General features: G+C 28.1%; 2 protein-coding genes across 2 annotated transcripts; both read right to left on the bottom strand.

The window, feature by feature from the left end:
- Positions 1–1978: 1978 nt before the first annotated feature.
- Positions 1979–6422, bottom strand: LOC107007702 (serine carboxypeptidase-like 26). The gene is made up of 10 exons (XM_015206423.2): positions 6069–6422; positions 5170–5277; positions 4827–4922; positions 4641–4733; positions 4464–4552; positions 3969–4250; positions 3434–3594; positions 3253–3348; positions 2887–2992; positions 1979–2332 (listed from the first exon to the last, which is right to left on the bottom strand). The coding sequence occupies exons 1-10, from the start codon at positions 6328–6330 to the stop codon at positions 2186–2188; spliced, it is 1440 nt and encodes a 479-aa protein (XP_015061909.1). The 5' UTR covers positions 6331–6422; the 3' UTR covers positions 1979–2185.
- Positions 6423–12221: 5799 nt separating this feature from the next.
- LOC107007703 (transcription factor MYB108-like) lies at positions 12222–14378 on the bottom strand. The gene is made up of 3 exons (XM_015206424.1): positions 14051–14378; positions 13293–13422; positions 12222–13157 (listed from the first exon to the last, which is right to left on the bottom strand). Exons 1-3 carry the CDS (start codon positions 14250–14252, stop codon positions 12584–12586), a joined length of 906 nt encoding a protein of 301 aa, XP_015061910.1. The 5' UTR covers positions 14253–14378; the 3' UTR covers positions 12222–12583.
- Between the last annotated feature and the right edge of the window lie 6535 nt (positions 14379–20913).

Genomic DNA, 20913 nt, shown 5'->3' with positions numbered 1-20913 from the left:
TATATATATATATATATATGTATGTATATATATATATATGTGTATAGATATATACATATATATATATATATATATATATATATATATATATATATGGATCCCTTCTTACGATTATATCCCTTTCTTAATATATATTTCTAAATTATTTTATACTCTTATTTACCCTTAATTTAAAAGTTGAAAAGTTTAAAAAGATAATCACATTTAATAATATTCTATTTAATTAATTAATCATACTCATCAAAAGTTGGAAATAAAAATATGTTTTTCATTAATTTTAAAATTAAATTAGTAGACTTTTAAACAAAATATATTGAATCTGAATGTAGAAAATTGTTACATATTTCAACATTTATTGAAGTTTTAGTTTCTTAGTTATTACTTCAATTAAAATGTTTAATTCCTCTCATCTTCCAAGGAAGTAATATCATAACCTTTTCATATTCTTTACAGGATTCTATAAATTTGGACAGAAATTTATATTATTCAATCACATAATCAAATGATCTCTCAAACTCAAACTAAAAATTATCTTATAAGTTCTATATTCATAGCTTCTACAAGTTTTTTGATTGTCATGCGGTTATCACCCATTCTCTACTTTTGGGGTTCAGCTACAAAACGATATTGAGTTTTGGGTTTAAGAGTTATGTTGCTTCATTATGGAAATGTTGGAGGCAAAACACATTATATCCCTTCTTACGATTTTGATAATGTATTTATTTTAGTATAAATAATAGGCCGAAAAAAATATTTATGTATAAAATATTGTTAATAATTTTTCAATTTATATGATGAAACTTCTTTCAAGGTCAGTTGTATCGTTATTTTTGCATTATTTTACTAATATTCCTTAGTTATCTTACTCAAAAGATCATTCTTTTTGTGTGTGCATATATTTTCACTTTATTTTCAGGTTTTATATTTTATTATAAGTTTTTTTGGTTGCAATTATTTTTTTCTTTTCATAGATTTTTTGTGATAATCTCTGATATAAACTGAACAAAAAATATAAGTCTACATCACTTTTGTATTTCATCATCTTATAATATAAATTTATGTAAAATCAATTTATTTGGTCATTTTTTCCTCATTAACATGATTAATATATATTTACTCGTTATCATGTCTTTAATAAGTTTTTTAGATATGTTTGCGTCCATTTCTAAAATTTAGAGCAAAAGTTAACAACTACAACACATACTATATGCTATATTATCTTAATTAGTTCATATTTTTCAACATTTTTTATTTTGCAAACAAATTACCAAAATTAAATGAAAAGAATAATTGACATTGTTAATTTTGCATAAAACAACATATACAAAAGAATAATATAATTATTAATTATCAATGTTAGATTATGCCTATATGAATTTGTATAACAGTAAAGAATAAACGTGCATCGCACGTTTTCAAAACTAGTAATAGTTAAAAATATGAATCACTTACTTATATTTATGCAAGTTATTCATTCAAAATTTGTAAAATATTTTAGAGATGGACATAAATTGTTTTTTTTTCTTCTAGTAATCTAATCATTTTAGAATACTCATACCTTTCAAACTTTCATTTTAGAACATTCAACGTGGTTTCTTCGTTATTGTATTTGCTTTGTGATATACTTAGTTGAGTCAAAGATCTATTAGAAATAGTTTATTTGTCTTTATAAGGTAGTAGGAATATAGTTACATGCAACCCACCTCCTCATACCCCACTTATAGAATTAATACTGAATGTGTTGTTAATTAAATTACTAGGTGTAATAAGAATCGAATAATTGTTTGAAAAGAAAGTAAATAGTTCAAGAAACAACTTAACATAGAACAAGAAGGGTACGTTATGTTGAAGTTGTAAGTACTCATTCATTTTGTCTCGAGTTCGAGCCTTTATGGCGCGAATCCAGACTTGGTCGGGGCACAATACAGATACCAAACACCAAATGGAAAATCGAAATGGTAAATTAACTCAATGACACTTGAAGAAATGAAGAGAACCACCTTGAAATTCATTAAAATAGAGTACAAAAAGGTACAATTTTGCAAGAGCATTTGACATTTTCTTGCTTATTTATGGTCTCTCAAGTCTTGATTCTTGTTGTAGTATAATCAAGAAGCAAGTATAATGCATGAATCATCGACGATATGTTTATCGTAGAAATTTTATTATGAGATACAATCGACGTTTATCTATGAGATGGAAGTTCTTCACCAGTTAAGAAAGAATGGATGAGGGCTAGACCTTCACTTGGCTTGTATAGAGGTACTAGATGACCGGCTCCTCTTACTGTCACGAATGTCAGCCCTTCGTACTCTACTACCCGTCCTGCTACCTGCATTTACATACATCAACGTAGATCTCGGTTACTATACACACACATACAGTGACAGTGTGATAATGCTACATTAACATTGCACTTCTACTATGTTGTAACATGTAATCTATCTTATTTTTCAGGTTACGTTCCAACAATCAACGATGCTTAGCTAGTTATATTTGTCTAGGGAGGGTGGTGTGTACGCAACCTTACCTTTACCTAATAAGGGTAGAGAGGTTGTTTCAGATAGACCATCGGCTAAAGTAAAACATGACAAAACTAGAACGAAAATAGAATACAGTAGAGAGAAATGTTTTTTTCTCCATTGGTTTCTTATAAAGCATTGTTGACTCATCGAAGTCATTGAGACGATTATCTTCAAAGCAGGGTATGTTTACTAGATACGTTAATAAAGTCCGACTACATTTTCTAGTTCTCGAAGGGAGAAGTGAGGGGAAGGGACTGATAGAGAGACGAAAAAATGGATTTTACCTTTTCATGTTGAAGCACGATTTTCTATTTAATCGCCATTTAATTTTTCTAAGTCGAAAATTACAAGAAGAACTAACCTGCTTATTGAGAAACCAAGAATGCCATGGAGATTTCAGAGTCAGATTAAGAGCTTCAACGCAGTCTCTCGTCCCAATTACTGGCACTCGTCCATCTACATCGCCACTTTTTTATTTTTTAAGAAAAAATGAATGAGCCACATGAAGGTCAGCTTGTATAAAATAAGTACTAAAAGCAGATCATCAAGATGCATTCAAGGAATCATTAGGCATTATTAGTTTCCGTTATCATAATAAATTTGTAGTATTTCATCCATTATGTAAAGAGAAGGAGCCCTTTATAAAACACGAGTAAATTCGAGTAATGTTTCTCAACCTCATACTAGGATGCAACTATAAGAAGGATAAAGATAAAAACACAAATACCTAAAAATCCAAATCTTCAGTCCCCCTTTGATGAGCCTTTCGTATACTGGCAAGATAGAGAATACATTGTAGTTGTATGTGCGGAATATAGGATCACTGAAGTGTATAACATAAATCAAGTTAGCAAGTAGATACTGAAAATAGTGAACAAAAGATTGCACAGAGCTCGAGCAAATATAACCTGCAACTTTTCCATTGTTTTCTAGCTTGAATTCCTTCAGTGCTCGCGTGAAGAGCAATTTGAACATCTAATCGGTTGAAATACTTTTCGGTGAATGAAGTATAGCAGGGGTCATAACCCCCCGGAATTCGTTTCATCCTCCTGAACCCATAATTAGGTGCCTGCAACAAATTAAATACATTATCAAAATTTCAAAATGAAACCAAGTTTCGAGTCATGTTTGTCAAGTTTCCATTTGATTCATGAAGAAAAATTGTTTAGATGGAAATACCAATTGTGAAGGGAAACATTTTTAGTCTACTGTGCATATAATCTATATTGCTCAGGCTCTCCGAAATGTTGTTGCAACCCACTGTCGGATCCTCCAAAATACACTACTGTTGGCAGATCCGACACGCACTCAACAACATTTTTGAAGAGTTCATGTGTGCAACATAGCATATAGTTGCCTTCGAAGAAGCTCAAAATAGCTCCCATGTCTTATTTCTGCATCGCAGGCTAATATGCACTCGATGGAGCCCAAGATCATTCTCACCTTGATTTGAGAAGAATCATTTGTATCAACGATATCACTAGCTGAAGAAGAGGAAGTGTTCACGGGACACCTGGGACCATAAATGTTGTAGATGTCAATTTCATTATATTTATCCCATAACACTTGCATGGCATCATTACAGGCGTCGGACCAGTAGGAGACCTTGAAATTGCATACTTGTTTGGCTTTCTGATACTCCGAATAGTATAGTATTGCATGGCTCCAAGCATATTCCAATATCCCTTTATAATCATAGTAATCGTTCGTTTCAGGATTTCCAACCTACAAGTCATCGTATACAATTAATATATGACACTGAGGCTTCAAGATAACAGTAAGGAGATGCTAATATTCTGTTTCTACTTTCCTGCTTAAATCAGAATGAGCAAGTGAGTAAATCGATTTCTGTAACTATCCGTGAATATTGCAGTGCTTGGCTACAGAATGCAAACAAAGATAGAGTAGGGAAACAATAGGAGACGAAGGTAAACTTACGATGAAACCTTTGAGATTAATGTAAGGATACTTTTTGCTGTCGTTATTTCGGTTGTATACGAGCTCTGCCAACTGCGGCACATAGTGTCCTATGATCACAAAAGATTGCACCTTACCTTAGACACATTGGACAAAGTCTTAATCGTTAAATGGAAGTTTAGGGGAAGGTTTACTTACCTGCATAGCTCTCTCCTGATATGAAAAATTCTCGGTTCTTGAAATCGGGGAACCTTTCCAGCCAATTCACCAAGAAATTATAAGCATCTTCAGCTGTGTGAAGCAATTACGTTCATAAGTTAGCTGCATACACACAATGCAAACTCTTCTTGGAAAATGTATTTGCATTTCTCCGGTTGTAATTACCAGCAAAGGTGTCATCTAAGTTGGTTAAATCGGAGGATGTATTGGTGTAAGAGAATCCCACCCCAACTGGAGATTCCAAAAACAGCAAATTGGCTTCTGCAAGTAAAATGTCCAACAAGAACAATTCAGTCACATCCTATTAGGAATGATATAACTTATTCGGTTAATGAACAAGTTACTAAGCCCTGCAAAGCTAAAACAAGTACAAATTATCATTTTCTACTTTTGATTATCGTCTCGACAACATATTATAGAGTCAGTACGTTCAATGTTGTGAGGATTCATCATAAATTGGTAAAAGACTTAGGGTCAACATAGAGCATAAATGTAAAAGAGATATGACCGTTATTCCAAGAATGCTTGTTGAAGTCCAGACCAGCTCCATTGTTTTGAACTAGCAGAGGTCCCAACTCCACAGCAGCGCCAAATCCAATTGAAGAGCAGCCAGGTCCTAATATAGAAAGCACACAAGTGAATGCTACGAAACTAACTACTCGTTCGTTCTTTTTTTTAGTTTGTTTCTAAAAGATTTATATCTAGGAAATTTTTAACTTGAACTTCCTATTTGCACTTAATGACATGTTCATCACTGACATATTTAAAACCACAAGTTCAATGGAACTTTTTGTCAAGTTCTAAAACTTTTCCCTTTTCCCCATCAGCTTCATAAGCTACGTTGCTCGGAATTTCAAAAAACATTGTGCCGATCGTGTTGAATTCTCAAGAATACGCTACTTTCTGAGGATCCGACATTCATCAATAGACATTTTTGAAGAGTTCTAGCAACATAGTCCATAAGATACAAGCGAAAACAAGAATTATAGTTATAGAGCCTTAGAGAGCCACAAGTCCCAACTCCCAAATACTACAACATACAAAAAAGTACAAAAGAACCAGAACTAAATAGTTAAAGCTCCAATCTTTCTTATGAAACAAGAAAAATAAGATGGGGTTCACTCATTATGACAAAGAAATAGAAAATCACAAGGGGAAACAAGAATCATAGCAACTTCAAGAACAATATAGAGAACAAAAATAACAAAACTTAAAAGCTCCCATCTTTCATATGAAACAAGAAAAATAGCTAAAAGTTCCAATCTTTCATATGAAACAAGAAAAATAGCCAAAGTTCCAATCTTTCATATGAAACAAGAAAAATAGCATAAGCTCCAATCTTTCATATAAAACAAGAAAAATAAGAAAATGGGGTTCACTATTTATGACAAAAATATGAGAAATTACCACCATTAAGCCAAAGGAGAAGGGGTTTCTTGGAAGAATCAAACTGAGATTGAAAAAACCAGTAAAAAAGAGCCCTTCCATGAGTTTTATTGACTGTAATGTAACCAGAAAATTGTGAAACTTGTGGACTATTGGGTTGCCCTGGCAGCTTTATTACTCTGTCATCTTCTTGAGTTCTTGAAAAAACATTACTCCAACAAATGAGGAACACAAATACAACTAACAATATGTTTATTGTGTTCTTTGGATTTGAAAGTTCCATATTTCAGTTCTAGTGTTTTTTTTTTGTGTGTGTGTGTTAGTATGTGTTTTTCTGATAATGTGGTCTTCAATCTTGACTATTGGGGTTGACCTCTATCATTGAAAGGATAGTGACATTAATCATAGTCACACAACACTTAGCAATAATAAATATCTTATTCACATCCTTTTAATTTGTTTATCTTATAATTTTTTATAAAATAATCTTTTTTCATTTATTGACAACTTTTTAAGTTTAAATATTCACATGATATATTCAACATAACAAATTAAAGGATATTTGAATGTATTTACATATCTTAAATTTAAGATTACAAGATTTATAACTTGTTTGAATTGTTCTTTTTAAATTAAAATAACATTTAAACACTTTTATAGTGTTTGAATAAAATAAATTTGAATTTTGACTTATAAGTCATAAATGAAAAGTCACTCTCTTAATAGTTTGTCATTGACATGGATAATCGCGATCTGTCTATTAATTTGACAATGATCGCAGCCTTATCATATACTTTGCTTCTCAAAAATGGAACATATTATGATTGAAATAATTGAATGTAGTATAGAAGTTAACAAAGCAAACCTCTAAGATCATGATTAGTAAGAAAACAAACGAGAAATATATTAAAATGCATAAAGATATAATGTGTTCGGTTAACCGACCTACATTCACCAGAAGAAATGAGCAATTCACTATTTAAATACGAGAGTACAAAGTATCAAGAGAAGTAATCTCATAGAATTTAATCGGAACAAAAAAGATTCACACAAGTGATAACTTATCATGCACTTGTGTTTAACTATTTCTCCCCCTACACAAAACTCTTAAAGCTCCTAGGATCGGACTATATTATGAATGCTACTAAGTCATAAACTTTTTTCAACTAGAAATGACCAGCCATGTATAGAAACTTTGTGTTTTCCTTTTACGAAAAAAAAATCTATTTATGATAAGAAATTCATGATAAATACCCAACGAAACAAATACTAAACCTTGAACTACAAACTCACTTTTGTCAATAGTGTTGTATTCAAGACATGGCAAATTATTGCTCTAACAATCTTGATTTTGTCATCTATATACCATATAGCTTGAAATATAACATGTCATTTCCTTCTCTCTTTTTATCCTATCTTGTGATACATCATTACAAGCAAAGGGCAAGTGGACTAACTCACTATTTACTAATTTCCGAACACATGCATATCACATATTAATCAATTATAAACATGTAAAATCGATCATATATACATAAATAATATATTTAGAATAAGTGATGAGTTATGAAAGTTCAACTTGTTGAATAGTGAACCCCACTCAATCGATATGTATTGTCACTATAAAGCATAATTTATGAAAATTTCTAACAACTTGTAACAAACCTATTGTATATTGGCTAAAAGAAATAGTAAAAAATAATCATTTGTTGAGTTAAGTTTAGTAAAGTTGTGAAACGATCGAATTTAAATCGCGATTGAGTGGATTATAATGAGTTGAATCGATGAATATGTCCGATTGGAAAATTTACATTTTAAGAGTTGAGGGAGAATTATGTTTACATTTTTATTTGTCCTTGAAATATCGACATATTCTAATATTGACCCTTATGATAACATGATCAAACACATTTAGCCTTCTATTACTTGATTGTGAATCATAAAATATTTAACAAATTATTATTGGTTAAATCATTTAAACGAATTGCCTTGAAAGACGTTTGACCATGAAATTTCACTTTACCCCATAAAATAGGTTTGCTGCATAAAATTCCAGAACTCAACTTCAAGCTGAATTTCAAAATTTTTAAGAATTTAATAAACAAAAAGTTACTCATAAAAAGTCAAATTACTCTAATTTTTGTTCAATATTTAAAAATTATTTTTCACTTTAATAACAAAAACTATTTTCTAAAAAAAATTCTTAATGAAATATGGCAAAAGCCCCACTTATTTTAACCTTTAATAGTCACTTATAAGTCAATTTTTTTTTTTGATATATATTTGTAGTTATCCATCACCAAACATATCAATGACTTGAGCAAGTTGAATTATTATAAGCCATGATCTTATAATAATTGACTCAAAAATAATATTAATTTGTCATTTACATTACCAAAAAAAATAAGAATTAGCGATAAATAAATTCTTACTTTTAATCTATCGTCAATCTTGTTTAGTGATGAATTATCAGAAAAAATTTGTCAAGCTACTAGAAATTTAGCATCAGATTAGTGATGAAATTTGTAACTAATTTTTTTTTCTAGAGTGTTTATTGACTTATGGCTGCTGCTAATCATTATTCTTAACACATAATTAATTAATAATTCTATACATGTTTAGACAAAATAGACTTTCCCACTTACTTAGTCTCTATTGATAATTTAACATACATTTTTTTCCTTAAACGCTACAATAGAATTGAACGATCCACTAAGAGCCTACATCTACACGTTTTAACAAGTAGTACAAAGTATTTTTGCTTTTTGACCCTTTAAAGTATATATTATTTTACATAAGAATTAATGACGGAGTTGTGATAAGAATCAGACTCTGAGTTTAATTAAATCGCAAAAATCAATTCATGAAGATGAGTATATTGGGTTATGATGATCTTTAAACCTCGTTACATAATTAATAAAGGGGGTTGAGATAAGAATAAGATTTCAGGTTTAGTTCAATCTCAAAAATAGTTCATGAAGGTGAGTACTGGTCGTGATTTTTTGACCTCGTTACATAATAAATGATAGGGGTTGAGATAAGAATCAGACTCTGAGTTTAATTCAATCTCAAAAACGAGTTCATGAAGGTGAATACTAGTCGTGATCTTATGACCTCGTTACATAATAAATGATAGGGGTTGAGATAAGAATCAGACTCTGAGTTTAATTCAATCTCAAAAACGAGTTCATGAAGGTGAATACTAGTCGTGATCTTATGACCTCGTTACATAATTAATGAAGGGGGTTGATATAAGAATCAGATTTTCAGTTTAACTCAATCTCAAAAATCATCTCGTGAAGGTGAGTATAAGAAGTGATCTTTTGTCCTCATTACATAATTAACGAAGGAGTTTGAGATAATAATCATATTCGGAGTTTAACTTAATCTCAAAAATTAACTTATAAAGGTGTATATTGGTCGTGATCTTTGGACGTCACCTTTCTCATGGACAAAAATGTTAGTTTTACCAGTTACTTTTGATCTTAAAGATTTAATCATTGTAGATCGTGCCCCTGATAATTGCGTCGTTGTGCCTGGGCTGTGAGGGCTCTCAGCCACATGGATAGTTCAATGTGCTCATCGGCGCCTTATCCTGAGATGTGGATCATCCAAGACACATTAACATGGCGTACTCCTCCTGTTCGAACCGGTGTTTGAAACCGAACTTCTCCTCAGGAGGATAGATGGTGCGATTCGGGTGAGATTCAATGTAGATCTAACTTTCGATTCACTCGTAGGATCCGGCGGTCCGGGAGGACCACCACGACTCCTCTCTTCTCGAGAATCCATACATCCCTTATCAGTATATGCTGAATTATGTCATATAAATTAGAACGTAGAGATATATGGAAGAGTGATGTAACTTTTGGAGAAAAGGATAGCCATAAACTTATGTAACAGAAAAATTAATTAATTACATTTTAATTTTCTTATAGTAGAATGGGATGATGAAGATTTTCCCATATTTGTTACGGTTTGGAATATCATTCTATGTAAAACAAGAAAACTCCAAAAAAATTTAAAGGCATTTTATTTTTTTCAATTAATAAAACTTGTGGCTAATGAGGTTTGAATAATTAATAATATGTTTAATTTATACAATGTAATCTCCCTTTCAACAAATAGCTACACGCAATCGATTTGTCAAAAAAGAAAAAAGAAAAAAGAGGGAGAGAAAATTAAGTAGATAATGCATGCATCTGATTATACAAAGGCGTATTCAGAATTTTTAAAAGATAAATATACTATGACAAAACAATGAAATTAGGATATTTTAATCATTAAATCAATGCAATATATTACATATTAAAAATTATAAAAATTATTTATGTAAAATAGTAATTTCATTTTATGTGCTCTTATAGTCTGACTCTTTTTGGAATCACACATAACAAAAGTTTAGTGCATTGAACGGTCTTTTTTTAGTGAATTAGTGAACGACCACTGGTATTTTACTTTTATTAACAAAGAAAATATTATTTTTATCGTTTTATATTACTTGATCCATATTAATTTAATGAGTCCCTTAACGCATTAGATATGTATATTACTAAACTAATCTTATTAATCATGTGTTGTAACCCTAAATTTGATAATTACTATATTATTTTATAATTTAGCACAAAGAATAATATGAACTTTTTAAAATAAAATTCTTTTGATTGGCTGAAATAGGATAGTAATAGTTTTTTATTTATTATAATATATAAGGATCAAATAAAATAAAACGAATGGAGTATAATTGTAGCTATGGCTGCCTTAATTAGGTATAAATAGCTTTACTTTAGGGACCACTTTGATGGCTTTTGTGCAAAAACACCTGTGGTACAAATACCAATTTATATATTTTTTAAAAAAATATTTTTACTTTATAAGTATTTGTAATTTTGTATTTTTTTGAAAATGATGATTATGTTCGTCTTGTATTTATTGTTATATATTTAGATTGATCAGACTCATGTAATATCTACATCGATGAGAGTATTTCAGTTGGTTGATGTCTTACTTATATTCTTTACACCTGATTAATTGTTGATAAATTGAATTGAAAATCATGAGATCGTAGATTTAAGTTTTACATAAATCAAAAATATTACTAGGTAATATATTCTTCCATTTATCTAAACTTTTGTGAATAAGAACTATATATCTGATGCATATACCCTCTATTGAATATATAAGTCGATATTACGTTGAAACACTAAATACATATAAATATATATTGATTTAAATGATATAAATAATCGATGCGAATAATTTTTTACGTACTTCGTACGTCGGCAAACACAAGAGGATAAATCAGGAACTAATTATTAAAATAAGATTAATTTCATAAATAGTATAATCTCATTAGTCATTGGTGACATTGGAATCCACTCATTTAGTATTCACACGATATGATTATAAAATTACAGTAATTTGAGACTTTATACTAAAAAGAGAATTGAAAAAAATAAATAAATTGGACTTTAACTATTTTTAAACAATACTATGTATTTAAGAATATACCAGTTTTCCTTAATTAATTATTGTATTTATCAAAATGGATCGCGATGAAATAACGGTGATCTTTTACTCTTAATCAATTTTCAGAATTGATCTTTTGAAAATAAAACAAAATTCCTTATTATTTGTGTCGATCTCATAAATAATTCATGTAATGTTTAAATTTGATTTTTTTTTATCAAAGTTCACTATAGATACCGAATTTCGTTTGAGAAAAAAAAACAAAAAAATGTGGTTCAGTCCCCATAGACTATGTTCCTAAAATTCCATGACTTTGGTACAAGATTAGAATAACAAGTAACAATGACATTTTCACTATTAAATTTATATAGTGGATTTTTTTTATATATATAGTGGGGCCAATAATATATATATATATATATATATCCTCTTTCAAAATTATAATAGTATTTATTTTATAATGCGGAACTAAAATTTAAAGTTTACAGATTCTACACGTGTTCGTTAAACTCATAATCATCATAATTACTGGGTCTGCAATTAATTTTTTATGTATATTTAATAAATTTTAATACAAATATAGAGTCTAACAAAGTTGATTATATGAAAAATATATTTATACAATTAATTTGTAAGGATTAGAATATGATGTGTATTCCTTAATTAAATAAAAATTAAAAATAAAGTATAAAGTATAAACAAAGAAACCATATAAAAACTTCCCATTCAAAGAATAAAATTCTAAAAGAAGTAAATGCTACAAATCTTACAAATCCTTAGCTAAAAGAGATAAATGTTACAAATCCTTCAAAAAGGTTAATGTATATGTATCTCACTTAAATAAAGATTAAGATTAAAAATATTTCAAAAAAAAAAAACTATTCTTTGATGAATTGTAATGAGTAATGACCCTAATTTTGATAATTTCTACACTTGATTCTGTTTATTCTCACTTGATTCTGTTTATTCTAATTGAAGTCTGACTAATTAATTCAAGTCCACGATGCACACAAAATTTCTTGGCATAATTTTTTTCAGATGCAGAGCTCGAACCCGAGACCTCATAGTTAGTTGAGTTGTTGTTGTAAAAACAACATATCATCAATATTCCACATATTGTCACAAACATTATCATCCAAAAATAATTGGTTCATATTTTGGTGATGATTATTATCATAAAAAATACCACCATGTTGAAAATAATCACCTGTGGGACTAATCAAGATTTCCCCATAATCACCTTGATTAAGAGGGTAATTAGTGTAGCAATTATCAGACATGTCTGAAATTTGTGTCCCAACTGAGTTTTCTGATGAAGTTGTTGTTGTACTAGAATAATTCTCTTGTGTGAAATTCATATTTGGAACAATATTATTATTATTAATAATATTATTATTGTTGGTAATAATAATATTGTCATTTGTTTGTTGAACATTCACTTGATTATTTGAATTTGAATTAGAAGAAGCTTGAATTCTCTCAACTAGCCTTGGTATCCAAAGATAATGCAATGTATCTTTGAATTCTTTGCTATTGACATCACACTTTAGTTGTTTGGCTTGTTTTTGGACTCGAGTTCTCCAGTAATTTTTAATCTCGTTATCGGTTCTTCCTGGTAAATATTGTGCAATTTTCGACCACCTATAATCAATAAGAAAAAAAAAAGAGTTTAATAATTTTATACTTTGATATTAGTTAATCATCTAAAAAGACAATTATACGTTTTATGCTGATATATCATATTATCTAGTGTATATTATGTATAAATGAACATACCTATTGCCCCAACGAGAATGAAGTTGAAGAATCAACAATTGTTCTTCAAGTGTAATGTTTCCACGTCGAACATCTGGTCTAAGGTAATTTAGCCATCTTAACCTACAGCTTTTTCCGGTTCTCTTTAAACCTGTTTAATTAATATCCATGACATAATTTAGTAATTATTAAATTCCTCATATCACACAGCTTATTGGTAAAATAATTTAACAAAAGAACCAATAATATCACTTTAATGCTCTAACCACTTTTTATTTAAATATAATTAATCATAACCATTTTAATTATGCCCCTTTTTGTTTTATCTTAGTGGAATGATTATATGAGTTTTAAAAAAGATTATTTAGTACGGAAAGAAATTATCCACCCACACACTGATAAACATGAATCTTTTATGAGAAAAAATCTCTTTATTTTAATAAAGTAGAAATTATTGAAAAAATCTTCTTATTTTTATAAAAATAGAAATAAAATTACTAACTTATTTATAGTTTACTTGTTGAATTTCAGCATGTTATTGTTATTTTAATTTATATGACTACTAGAAATTTGTAGTTTGAAATCCGTGGGAAATAAGTTCATAAAAATTATTTTCGAAAGATTTTCATTAGAAATTTCAGATTATACATGGCACGCTTTAACATAAACGTCTACGAAAAATTCATAAATATCGAGCTGGTAGTTATATATAGATTGATTAAGAAGAAGAAGAAAAAGTTTGTAGTGTTTTCTTATACTGTCAGTGAATAAAATGTTACCTGCAGAACGAGCGAGGGAATTCCAACGGCCTTCACCATGAAGAGCAATATGATTCATAAGAGTAAAATCTTCTTCAACAGTCCACGAACCTCTTTTTAGGTCCAAATTGTTATTATTTTCATCACCTTTTCTATCGTTACTATCAATACTATCTTCTCTTTTCAAACCAAATTCGACATATTGATGATAATGATGATCCATTGAATAATAAAATACGAAATAAGCTAGTCGGACCTTTCAAAAGGTTATTCAAATCGCCTAAAGCCTTGTGGATATAGAGAGAAGATATTTTTAGAGAGAGAAAGATGTATTAAATTAGTGCATGATAAGATAAGAAGTAGTGATAGGGGTTTATATAGAAGATAAAAAAGATAGGGAAATTTGAAAATAAAAATAAAAATAAGTGAGTGAAACGTGTAGATTTGATGGAAATTAAAGAAAAAATAATAAGTTGTAAATTTTAATTAATGAGTTTAATTAATGTTTAATCTCATAAAGATAACAATTAGGAAACATGTCTATTTTTTTGCCACTTGTTTAATTAATTGATGAAAGTGTATACTCTGTGTTAATTAGTTTAATTAATTAAATTAATTACACTTAATGACTTCAACTCGTTTTGGACACTTTTTGACTTTGTCTATTTTACTGTATGAATTCACATTTTAATATTAGTTCAATAAATTAAAATCAATTTTTAGATTTTTATTTTCTTTATCCACTAACCAAGTTGTTATGGATTTGCTGACTTTCTTAAATTCATTTTTTCAAAGTTAGTTTCCTAAATTCTTTTTTTTTCCTCAAAATTGAATAAGATATCCACTAACATTTGATATTGAAATTTCATGGTACAAATTAGGAATTTTTTACACTATTAGGTAGAGGCGGAGCCACATCGAGTAATATAGTAAGGGATAGTCAGTTGAATATTTTCGTTAAAAATAGTTTACATACATAAAAAATTTAATGTATATAATAAATGGAAAATGACCAAATACACTCATGTATTATCATACATAATTTAAGTATGCGCTTCATTTGAGTTTTAAGTTCAGATATATTCCCCGATATATTTTCAATTCAAATATATTGATATATCATCAAAAATATACTTCTCTTATTATATTTCGATTGAAATATACATTATTTTTACAGTAATTTATACTTATTTTGGTTTGAAAGTATAAAAAAAGAATATATTTGGACCGAAATTCAAACGAGAGTATATTTAAACTATTTTGATACATAGTACATGAACATATTTGGCATTTTTCCATATGTTAAAATCTTGGACACTTATAGTAAAATTTTTGACTTTATTATGACTTTTATTAGGTCATTACCCAAAAATATTTATAGATACACTTTTAAAGTATAAGATTTATAATATTAAAAATAAAATATGTTATCTGCTATAAAATATAAAAATGACTTAATATTATAAACATGCAACTCTAACCTAACTAGTTAGGCTTATTTGTGTTAATCAAAATCTTACCAATATGTCACCAAACTCTTACATCTTACCTCTAACTGATAAACTTAAGTTCTTTAATCTCATTATCGAAAAAATGCAGATTTTAATTAACATTTCTTTCGGAATATCATCAGAAATATGAGATTATTATTATATATTCTCGTTAAAATATTTTTGACAAGTCAATTTTCTATAAAATTTATTTAAAAATTCACATTTTTTTAGTAGCGTCGGCTATACTAGCTTTCCTCCAAAGGAATTTGGCTAATTTTATTTTTTGTGGTGCCTCATTAAAATATTTGTGTGATTTAATGTGAATATGGGCTATGTAGTTATGCTATTGAGGGCTATATATTATAATTTAGTAATTTTAGAATTAACAAGTTATAAGTAGCTGTATATAACTTCATGTCTATCCCTATTGGAAGTACTTTATTTATGATTCAAAATTAATGTGTAAATCCTACTCTATAATTGCTTATAAGTCCTCTTTAAACAGATGATTAATCAAGTATATATAGTGAGATTAAGCACTCTTAATCATTTTTAGTATCCAAGATTGAATTATAACCAACAATCATTGTGATCGAGTAGTAAGTACGTGCTCTTTTATTCTTAAACTCTAAGTAGAGATCTTCGATTAAGGAGTGTCAAAATATAAAGAAGTAAAATCGCGTAGAGGTCAATAAATGTCAATATATATATATATATATATATTGTAATTTTCTGATGAAGAAATGTCGATCGACATCCCTCAAGTATATGTGATTGTGCCATTGGACCCGAGTATGGAATTGTCTTTGTTAGTGAGTGATTAACATACCTAGCTATATAGCATGTATTATGTTGAAATGCATGATTAGACTAGGATATTATCGTAATTGGTCTCAAAATAGGTTTCGAAATAATGCACAATCTGAGACCTAGCACAAACCTCATCTATGAGACCTCATCTACGGATCGTAAGTCAAGTTACGGACTGTAAATCAGGTCCGTATATGGAGACACTAGTAAGAGTTCACTAAGTGTGAGACTGCGGAAATGGACTACGATCCGTAAATCGATCTACAGACCGTTAATTTTCTGAATGTCGATCAACGTCCCTCAGGTATATGTAAATCCGCCACTTATGAACTTGTCTTTGTTAGTGAGTGTTCTACATACTCTTTAATATAGATTCTTTTGACAAAAATCTAATTTTTATCGAACTCAAATATAAATACTATTAGATAACAACTAGCTAGGAAACCATTAAGTAAGATAAAGAAAATGTGAAAACACATATGGAGAGTATCTAAATATTAATTATTAAAGTAATGATTACAAAATATAATAATTAAACAAAGATTGTATACATATTAAGCCACCGGCCATCCTTTTGCTTGAACTTATTAATATATATATATTATTTTTATATAGTACTGTAAAATAAATTTTATCTTTGTTCTCTTGCTTTATAATATTAAATAATTATATAACTACTATATACTATAAATAGACAATTCATGCATGGACCACTTTGAGTATACAATTTTTAAAAATGCTTCCATATTCATTGCACTGTTTTAAAGCCACCATATTAAACAATAAACTTCTTTTATTTTATTTGTTTAGCTGTCTTTTTTTAAAAAAAGAAATAAACACAAAATAGGTACACACATTTTTAGAATTTATGGCTAATTAATTTAAAAGTTAAAGAGGATAAGCCATTACATAAACAAATTATTCTACAAAAAAGAGTACCTCAATCACGTGTTTTTTTTTTTAATTTTTTCGTTCGATATTCGAAACTAATATTGAGTTTCAACGAAATTTAGATTGGGGCTTTCTAATAAATTTGATTTCGTAATTACTAGGACTCAAATTCGAGACTTTGATTAAGAAGAAGAGCTCATGACTTCTTTTATTTTAGTTTTTTCATTCAATATTATTTCGGATTCAGCTAAATTTAGATTTGAGCACCTTAATAACGACGATTATGTATTACCTGGATTCAAATTTAAAACTTCTAATTAAGAATTGAAAAAACTTATAACTCCGCCATAACGCTTACGAATGTAACTTATACTTCTAGAGATTATTAAAGTAATGTTACACTTGTCTCTTCTTTTCTTTTCTAGTTTATATTGTCATTGTAAATCATTTTATGATTTTTTTATTGCTAGAGATGTCTCATGTGATAATATGTGGGGGATTATTGTTAGCTAGGGATTATTTAAATAGCTATAGTTTAATTTAAAGTGTGATTATGAAATATAGCTATAAATTGTATATTTACGAAATATAGATATATACAGTTATTATAAATCATATATTTACAAAATGTAGCTATATATCGTTATTATATAAATAAAAAAGTTAACGATATCCTGTGATATTTATCATATTGACGAAAAAATTACGCGCAAAATACACTAGACAAGTTGTTATTATTTTAAAATTAAGACAAAGAAACAAGCTTTGCTTTTAGTAGACATACATCCTCCCATATGTAGACATAGTTTCTATTTCTTATAGCTTTTCTTTTTGTTGGGCTAAAGAGGCCTAATTAAAAAATATTTTAATACAATATGTTATTATTTATATTGAATAATATATATTTATATTATATATTTATATATATTTTAAAAGACTATTTATATTTTTGAAAATATCATTATATTTTATATATTAGTCCTTTCCTTTCGACTATTGTTAAAAAAAATAGTGATTATATGATAGTGTTCAGGTAAAAAATTATTAATAAAATAAGTTTCGGGGGGTAATAGGACCTTAGTATAGTATAAGTGTGTCTCTGAGATTTTGGACATAGGTTGAGGGGGTACTTGGGCATTATCCCTTACATCAATCGATCGAGTATTTATGGCCACCAAAATAATTCGTGTGGTATTATCTGTTTTAATTTGGATCAATCTCACTCACACGTTTTCTCCAGAAAACTTCACACATTGATTAAGAATATATTTACGTATTTTATATATTACATATATTTTTTTAATTAACAATATAAAAATTTATTCGCACCCGAAAAATAAAAAACTTAAAAAAGGTTTATATGCACACAAAATGGGTCTCTTTTTAAGTACTCAAACGCACGCTTCCCATTTAAAGTATAGTTTTAATATTAAAATATTTACTAATGTTTCCTCTAATGTTTACCAATTATATAGTACACGTAACTATGTTGATTTTTAAATCTAAATTTACCCCCACATACGTTTATAATAAAATGAAATATATTTGGAGATAGGAATATCTTTTAATATACCTTTTACTTTTTAATAAATACCACATTTAGTAGATTTAATTACTAATTAAGACGTGTTGTTTTGGCACTATATAGCTTTAGGCCCCTACAATATAATTAATTTAATTATAGACTTAGTTGATTGATTTTTTAATTTGATTGTTCAATGTATCATCCAATTATTCAAATTAGATTTCACACTAGTGAAGAAAAGAAGTTTTATAATATATAGTAACATTGCCCTACAAAAAGTTTAAAATGTATTATATATTTAGCATATAATTCACGGGGATCTAGATAGAAATATTAAGCAAAATAAAATAAATTCATGTTCATTAAAAAATATAAAGAGTGTGATCACTATGATTTTTAGCGATTAGATTATTGTGAATAAATCTGAAAATGAAGTAATAATGATGATTTTTTAAAGACGACTAAGAATATTAATGGGGAGGAGAAAGAGTGAGCGGGTTAAGTCAATAACATATTTATAATATAGAATTATTTTAATACGTTCAAATTTAGTTCAGTCACTAGTGTGATTGATCGATTAATGAAACATCAAATTAATTGGTGAAGCAAAATATGACCAAGATTATATTATTTTTTAAAAATAAATAATAGGAATTTCCTTATTTATGTTTTGTCAATTCTTAATAATAACTATTAATTAATGTGGATATATATATATTATTTTTTAATTTTTCTAATTGTCCCCTCTAAACATAATAATAAGTCTATGAGTTAAGAGAAATCTCATCTCTAATTTGTAGTTGACCGTGTGTACAATACAAGTCAAACTAATTAAGAAGCTTCTAAAGTTAGTTCTTATTAGTTAATTACTCAAAATAATAAGATTAAGTTAGCTTACTTTGAGACTAAATAATCATTATTAAATCCCAAAAAAAAACTTTTTAAGGTACATGAACTTAATTTGCTTTGCAACCCCATGTACAGACAATATATTAGATACTCTTTAATTTTATCCCAATTTATCTAACATTTTTTTTAAAGCTTTTTGAGACTCAGAATAATGTGAATTTCTATTAAGATTTTTTTTAAAAAAAAAATACCATCATATATAGCTTATCAAAATTTAATTTGATTTCGCTTAACATATCTGTTAGATTAATTTTAAAAAAAGCAAAAAATATCACGTAAATTAAACCGATGATTTATCTTTGAAAAAAAAATCAAAAGGCATAAAAAAAAGAAATTAGTTCAAACATCTTAGTAAGAGTTTACTATTTTAATCTATCTAGATAAATATATATATTATTTTATTGTTGAGTCAAAAACAATAGTCAAAGTCAACAAAGAATAAAATAGTCTTGTAGCTCAAGGAAATCAAATTGTACATTATCAAATTATAAACTATTGTTAAGAGTCAAATAAAATGGTCAACACCAAAGATGAATTATAATTTAGACTATGATAAATAAATTTAGGATTTAATCAGTTGCGTAAACATATATATAATGAAAGACAATTAGTTAAAGATACTTAATTAATCGGAATTTTTATTGTGTATGTAGAAAATTATATTAAATAAAAATACATAGGTAATAGTACTTCATATATATATGTATTATGTATACATGCATGTAGAAATCTTAAATAATTTTTATACTATTTGTGTATATACCTTAATTTATCGAAATAATTTTTTTTATCTTTCAAGATAAAGCCGGGAAATAGTTAGTGTACACATTATTTTCCTAAGACTCTATTTATGAGATGACATTGATTACATATGTTCGTTGTTGTATAGATCTTAAACTTGTATTTTTTGTTGTTAGGAGAAAGAAATCGATGGTCAACAAATTAAGTTACATTATTTGAATTAAGCTAAAAGATAAGATCATGGCAAAGTGTGGGAAGTGTTTAAATTGCACTAAAACCTAATTATAACTATGAAAATATATGTAAACAAAGATCATTCATTTGGAACTATTTTTTTTTCAAAAAGTTCCAATTGTTTTCAATCATATAAGGCTCTTTTTTCGACGACATGGGTTGTGGCACGATGATTGAAATCTTCACACCCTTAATTAAAGGTTTGGGGTTAAGCTTTGAGAATGAAAAGAAAATCATTTTATGATCATCGCTCTGCAACGCGTAAATAAATGAAAAAAAAA

Source organism: Solanum pennellii, chromosome 12 (genome assembly GCF_001406875.1).
Source record: "Solanum pennellii chromosome 12, SPENNV200".
Lineage (NCBI taxonomy): Eukaryota > Viridiplantae > Streptophyta > Magnoliopsida > Solanales > Solanaceae > Solanum > Solanum pennellii.
The sequence above is the reverse complement of the archived record's forward strand: the minus strand, read 5'-3'. Positions and strand labels throughout refer to the sequence as shown.